Source organism: Vollenhovia emeryi, unplaced genomic scaffold, assembly GCF_000949405.1.
Source record: "Vollenhovia emeryi isolate VEMERY1.0 unplaced genomic scaffold, V.emery_V1.0 DF939149.1, whole genome shotgun sequence".
NCBI lineage: Eukaryota > Metazoa > Arthropoda > Insecta > Hymenoptera > Formicidae > Vollenhovia > Vollenhovia emeryi.
Window position 1 is genome coordinate 1,126,137 of NW_011967217.1, and position 6,876 is coordinate 1,133,012.

The 6,876-nt window shown below is 38.8% G+C and overlaps 1 protein-coding gene across 2 annotated transcripts; it reads right to left on the minus strand.

Moving 5' to 3' along the window:
- Nucleotides 1-750: 750 nt before the first annotated feature.
- LOC105565761 (odorant receptor 4-like) lies at nucleotides 751-6,668 on the minus strand. 2 transcript variants are annotated; one of them, XM_012019211.1, is made up of 8 exons: nucleotides 6,198-6,668; nucleotides 4,538-4,837; nucleotides 3,180-3,555; nucleotides 3,029-3,100; nucleotides 2,386-2,497; nucleotides 2,168-2,275; nucleotides 1,763-1,963; nucleotides 751-1,175 (listed from the first exon to the last, which is right to left on the minus strand). In XM_012019211.1, the coding sequence occupies exons 2-8, from the start codon at nucleotides 4,833-4,835 to the stop codon at nucleotides 1,113-1,115; spliced, it is 1,230 nt and encodes a 409-aa protein (XP_011874601.1). In that variant the 5' UTR covers nucleotides 4,836-4,837; nucleotides 6,198-6,668; the 3' UTR covers nucleotides 751-1,112. The 2 variants fall into 2 exon arrangements, with proteins under 2 accessions (XP_011874601.1, XP_011874600.1); XM_012019210.1 differs by having other exon boundaries at nucleotides 4,412-4,837.
- Nucleotides 6,669-6,876: the final 208 nt, after the last annotated feature.

The following is a 6,876-nucleotide window of genomic DNA, read 5'->3' on the forward strand; positions in this document are numbered from 1 at the left end:
GACGCGGCGGGAGGTGAGCCGTCGCGGCGAGTCCACTCGCGGAATCCAAGCTGCCTCGTCAGGACACGTAGCTGCCGTGATAAGATAGCATGCGAAAGAGTTAGTAGACCGCGACCAGCGCGCCACTCATGGTCCCCTGGTAGAAGCGCGGGCTTCTTATACGGTTGTAGGTGGATGGCACATCTCCTCTCTCTTTGTGCGGGGCATCCCCACTCTGTGCGGGGAATCCCCTCCATTCGCGCCCGCCCTTCCCCCTCTTCCACGCTTTCAGCCGGACACGACGTGGCGGAGAGAGAGACTGCTCTTGAGAGCGAACAGGAATCTGGCGTACAGTGGAGATTTAGCAAGCGGATATTCTCCTCTGGTACTCAATAATTTCCTTTAAACGTCATCTGAATAAAAGACTGTTGAAATTAATTTCCTTTACAATACTTGAAGTGGAAAAGAAGTCGACCGTCCGAACGGGTCAAATAATCAATCGATTGGACGGTGATATCAGGGTCTATAATTTTGTGTTTAGAAAAAGTTCGCGGTCATTTAAATCTCGATTAATGCTCCAAATCATAAGAATGATCTTACAATATTATAGTAGCAACAGATATCCAAGATAGTATTAAAAATAAAGTGTGAGATTTAAAAAAGTTTTTTGAGATTTAGTTAAAGCTTGTAAAAGATTATAGATTTTTACATCTTCACATGCATTTTACATTTAAAAAAGTTTACAGTTTTTTAAGTTATTCAGACGATCGATAGTCAGTATTTGCATTCACATTAATTATACGAATCATCTATTTATCGCCGTCTTATTAGGAAAGTATAAACACAAACAAGCTTCTGTCACGATCATTAATCTCTGAACAGTGTTCAATCGTAGCCGCGTATGATGACAGTTAAATGTTTAGCGGAAGGACGATTGTTCGTGTGTAAAAAAAATAGCTATTTTTACGCGGAAATTTTTTTTTATTGTAGAATTATGTGGAATATATCGTCTTTAATCAATTACGATACATACATTTTACTTCACCTGTTACTATCAGATTACTCAACTATATAGATAATATTTATAAACTCTCATATATTAAAAGCAAATACGTGTGGAGATTAATTTTAGTTCATTCATCTAGTTCAGAGATTGTGCGCAACATTACAGAGTTTGACATTGCCATACTCATTATCTGTAACATAAATTTAACATTTTGGCTTATGAATAAATGTTGCGATAAATTTTTTCCGTTGGCTAAAATAATGAGTTAATTATAATTCCCGACGTATTTTCGTGATTTATATTTATACTTAATTTTTATATTTGCACAAAAATGCTTTGTGCGAAAATGTTAATTAATAAAAATATATTACAACGTTCATTAATAAAATTAACATTTTTTTGCATAATAAGAATCAGTGTACAACAAGGTAAAATGAAAGCGAAAGTTAAGAGAATGTCAAATGCAATCCCAATTTATACGATTAGTTGCGCACACACACACACACACACATATAGTGGAAAGTCCCCTATTATGAGATAGGATCCTAATATAGGATAGTGGGGTTTCTGTTAAGTTAATAGGCATCATCGGTTCATTCCACCATGAATTTATTGCTATTTTAGTGGAAAATTCATTGTTAGATCGTGTAATCGTTGCGAGAAAGGATTTGTGATTGACTTTAGGTGTTAAACATATGCTATTTTATATTATAAACCTGTCTCATAATAGAAGACTTTCGTCTATGTATAAAAGTTGTGGTGTGTAACATTACTTACGACTCTGAAAGTTTCCAATGAGAGAACGTAAAATGGACCGCCGGTTAAAACAATCGATCTCTGCGCTCGCACCATAATAGTTTGCACTAATCGACCAATGTCACAATGTTTTGACTGTTTTCTGAAATCCACTTGTGCTTTTTTCTCAAAATCTACGAATTCCCACCCGCAAGAATACACTGAATGTGCAATTTGCAAGCCCTAGAATGATACAAAAGTTAAAGTCAGTGTAATTGTGTCTAACAATTATAGATTGGCGTTTCTAACTGCGTATCCACTCAGAAATTACTCGTCGATCAACGTCGATATGACGGTTTCGATGTCGACACATCGATCGACGAGTCATTTCTGACTGAATATTTTCGTGTGAAAGTTCTTAAGACAACTTTGATAAGCGAAACTAACCAAATGTTCGAGTCGAGTGGCGAAGAAACAGAAAAAGTACAATTGAAAGGCGGCGCATAAAAAGTACTCAAGGAGAGCCCATAATTTCAAGATAGATTCCATGTCCAACTGTCGAGATGCAAATTTTACAATTTAATAATTCGAGTGCCAGTATTGAATGTGCAGAGTGTTCGTGAGATCAGCGCATATTGCCGAACACTTTGTAGAGTAATCCGTACCGCAATTTTTATCACCGATGCCTCGAACGAGACTAGACAGAGGATAACTAACGTTTCGATGCATTGCGCGAACATTGTTGGACTGCTGAAAGTTTGCAGCATTTTTAGAAATCTAGAAATATATATATTTCTTAAATACCATCAACAAAAAGCAGGGTTGGGAAGTAACTCGTTACTTGTAACGAAGTTACATTTACTTTTTTAGTAACCCTAACTTAACTTCGTTACTTTCTGTCCATCTGTAACTGTAACTTAACTCAGTTACATTTTTTCGATAACTAGTAACTAATTTAATAGTTACATTAATAGTTACTTTATATTTTTTAACCTCCACGAATCGCATTAGGCCTTGCATTTGCGCATAAACACCTTTATCCAAGCTTTACAATTAAAATGCAGATTTGATATTTTTATTTTTATCGCAAGAAAGTAACTGCAAAATAACGATTCGTTTCTTCTTGAGTAACTGTAACTAGATACTTTTATAAAGTAACTTTCCCAACCCTGACCAAAAGTTATTTAAAAATTGTCATTTGCAATACGTCAAAGGTTCGATTGAAGGAAATCGAGATCAATAGTGAAATTGACTAGCACAATTATTGGATTTACGAGACATTACACACTGAACTAGTGAAAATATTACTTTATAATCTCTGTGTGACAATCCACGCAGGCCTTTAATTTGCTCTCGAGAATGAACATGGTCTCTGACCCGCTGCAATTTCCATATAAAAATATTTCATCTCCGTGACTAAAGGAGCTTGTTTTAAAACAATCGATAACATAAATCATACTTATCGAAATCGATTTTCACCATTATGGTGTTGATATATTGAAATTGCGCGCAGATGACCATTAGCACGGTGACGTAAAAAGCGTCGTAGCAAACAATTCCAAGCGCAGGAGATATCCCGCCGATTATCTGCATGAGATACAGGCAAGCGTAATTATAAACGTTGTCAGTGTTCAGCGGATACCATCCGACAAACGGCAGGATTCTGTTTTTAAATGTATGATTAATTGAGTTTATCTGGTCGGGTGCCCATTCTAGGAGCAGTGGATTGGCACACCAATGCAGAACGCCGTAAACGCAGGCGAATGTCCACCACCACACGAAAAAATTTGAATACTTACGGACGTGTTCCATCTCATTTCTATATATTCGATATCCTGATAAAAAGACTTCGTTAGCAAACTCACAACGTACACAGTTGGAAAATTTGTGTTTTCTTGTTAAGAAAAATGCCGGCTAAAATTTTTCTGTTAAATGTTTAACACATTCATGTGTTAATTTCACATATTGCTCTTGTGTTAACTGACCTCAAATATAAAATTATTTAAGTAACTAAAAAGAACTGCTAAAACAACACAATGTGTACTTATTTTTTAATCTTACACAATGCATATTTTATCTGTTAAAATTTACAGAATAAAATGTTGATTTTATTTTATACAACATAAGTGATTTCGAACCGTCATTTAACTTATTGCATCTGTAAAATGTAAAAATTATAGTTTGTAAAATTTATTTTGTCATTAAAAATGTATTAATTTTACACAAAATTTATTTCAAATTATTTTGAGATTTGCATTTATTTTGTGTATTAAAATATTAACAGAGTATTAGTGCGATCATTTAGCGTATCCGTATTATGTTAAATTAATACAAAAATTTATGTGGACCGTTTGGGACATGTGATACATCTGTTAAATTTAACACAAATTTTTCAACTGTGTACAGAAATACTAATTCTAACTATTAATTCGCGAAACAAAGCTGTAATATTAAAAGAACGCGGGCTGCGATTCTGAAGTCTGCGTAGAAGATTATCTCGTAAATATTCATTAGCTTTGAAGCAGCGAAAGTCGTACGACGCAATGTAATTAATATAACACAATCTCTTTCTACTTTCGTCTACCAGAGGGTAATTTAAAGTATCATCTTTCATGATATATTTTAAGAGAGCTTCATTACGGAAGCTTCACCATGAAACAAGTTGCACCGGCAAACAGATAATTTATGTACCTTCCTCGCTCTTATCGATCCTTTGGCAAAGCACGTGGCATTTTCCTAACTTCGTCACGATATCAACGATCTCTCTATTTGTCCGTATACAATAACACCACTTCAGCAGGCCTGTGAAATGCATACCGATTACTCCGATGATATTGGCGAATAATTTCAGATCGTTGTTCATCGTAAGCGCGACTACTTCCGAGAGCAGCAGCAGGGTGTTGATGAACATGAAGACAATCGTCGCTCCAGTTGATAGCAACGTTTTAAGTAGCGAAAGCGACGACTCGCCGGACCAGATACAGGCGTATTCGAGTACCCGGAGCATGTCCGCGATATAATACTCTAAAGACGTCGCGTCCTCTCTTCTGCGCGCCTCGTCGTGCTCGCTCTTGCGGCTCATGCTCGGCGAGAAAAGAGGGGTGGGCGGAGTCATGTCTGAAAAATCGAAACGATCCTTCAGCGTGAGGCTGAAAGTCCGGCGGTTCGTTCATGCGGAAAGATACGGGACGATTTCGCGCAAGTACGCGAGGGACATAATACGGCTCTTGTTTCGCATATTCTCCGGATACATGTACACCGGACAATTACGTACGTTACGTCAGACGACCTAAGACTCGCGTATGTACGTACACGGCTCACGGACGGTCTCGCGAATGCGGTGGAGTTTCATCGGTGGATTGTACGGGCGGCGGGCACACTCGCGCGATCGGCAAACGGAGGATAAAGGCTCCCGTTTGTGTACTTTAACCGTGAGAAAATTGTCACCGACTCGTCGCGCGTCAACGGACTGCTTTTGCTAATTGACAGCTGCCTTGATGGCGTACTCGATGTCTGGTTCTATCATTCCTGAACACGTACAGTGATATCAACGGGGTTGAGAAATACAATAACTCGTTACAGTTACTTTTTTTGGCAACTCTAACTTAACTTCGGTACTTTCTCCCCGCCTGCAACTGTAACTTAACTCAGTCACATTTTTTCGATAACTAGTAACTAATTTAATAGTTACATTAATAGTTACTTTATACATATTTTAAATCTCTGCGCACAAACGCCTTTATCAACACCGTACAATTCAAATGCAGATGTGATTCTTTTATTTTTATTGCAAGAAAGTTAACTGCAAAGTAACGATTCGTTACTTTTTGAGTAACTGTAACGCGTTACTTTTCACAATTGGTAACTTGTAACTGTAACTAGTTACATTTTTAGTAAAAAAAACTGTAATTAGGTACTTTTATAACATAACTTTCTCAACCCTGTAAGGAAGTTATGTTCTTTACACCAATTGATCGGTGTCAATATTCACAGTAATAAAAGTAATTGAGGTAAGATTACCGAAAACTAAATGTTCCACAAGATGTTTTACTTTTTATGTCAAAAAATTATTAAACTTCAAGCCTTATAACTGAAGAAGTACTCAATAAAAAAAAATTTATTCTAGCGTCTTGGAAAGCTCTCGAGATAAGCTACAAAAATATGCAATAAACACTACTATGTAATGCATCACTTAAAGCCCTACAACTTTTGTAGGAAACATATTTTCTATCTTGCATATTTTCAAAGTTATTCGGGGGTTCCGGTCTTTTTTGAACACCCTGTATTTTAAACCCCCACAGATCGCATTAGGCCTTGCATTTACGGATACAAACGCCTTTATCGACACTTGACAATTCAAATAGCGTAATTTCCCGGGAAGAAATTCAAGTAAAACCCGTCTAATGATCATAGCTTATTACACGATTGAGGTCCAAGTGACATAAGTCGAGCCGAAGGGAGAAGTGGAGTCACTCACCAGCTTGGAGAACGTGAGAATAAAAATTGGAGACGTGGTAAAAAGTATTCAGAAGCAATTCGTAAGTAAAGGCCGCCTTAAACAAGCTGGCGTGCGACAATGACACGTAATCGTCTCGTCGGGCTGTCAAACGGTGACTGATCGAGAAACGGTACCCGCGGGAGGTTCCGGGATCGTGGGATGTTCCCGGCAACTGCGCGCGCGTCTCTCGGCCGCCCAGGTCTCGGTCATGATTTATTCAAGTAAATAAATGTCACCGTCGTGTGTCATTAGACCGATAAGTTTGAAATGCAAATGGCATTTGCGGCGGCGCATCGGATACCACCCTCCAATTAAATGTCCACGCGAACGGTCCCGGGCGGCCGCGCGGGAACTTGGCGGGTGTTCCGAAGTCGGACACAATGCGCCGCGCGCGTACGCACGCGCGGAGGGCAATTTTCGTTTCCGCGCGGCAATCCGTTATGTTACATTGAGGGACAACTTATCCCCCGGAAGTTTCCGGGATCGCGGGGATGTTCCCGGAGACTGCAACGCGCGCCATCTCGGTCGCCCGCGAGCACTCGGTCATGATTCATGCAGGCAAATAAATGTCACCGTCGTGTCATTAGACCGGCTCATTTGAAATGCAAATAGCATTTGCCGCGCGCATCGGATGTACTCTCCAATTAAGTGTCCGCGC

What these genes read in the sequence shown, in the direction of transcription:
- LOC105565761 (XM_012019210.1), bottom strand. Translation starts at nt 4,835, where the DNA reads ATGACTCCGCCCACCCCTCTTTTCTCGCCGAGCATGAGCCGCAAGAGC. An exon ending in CATCGGTGATAAAAATTGCG is followed by an intron (nt 2,276 to 2,385) that starts GTACGGATTACT and finishes GCATCTCGACAG; the next exon opens with TTGGACATGGAATCTATCTT. An exon ending in CATTGGAAACTTTCAGAGTC is followed by an intron (nt 1,176 to 1,762) that starts GTAAGTAATGTT and finishes TTTATGTTACAG; the next exon opens with ATAATGAGTATGGCAATGTC.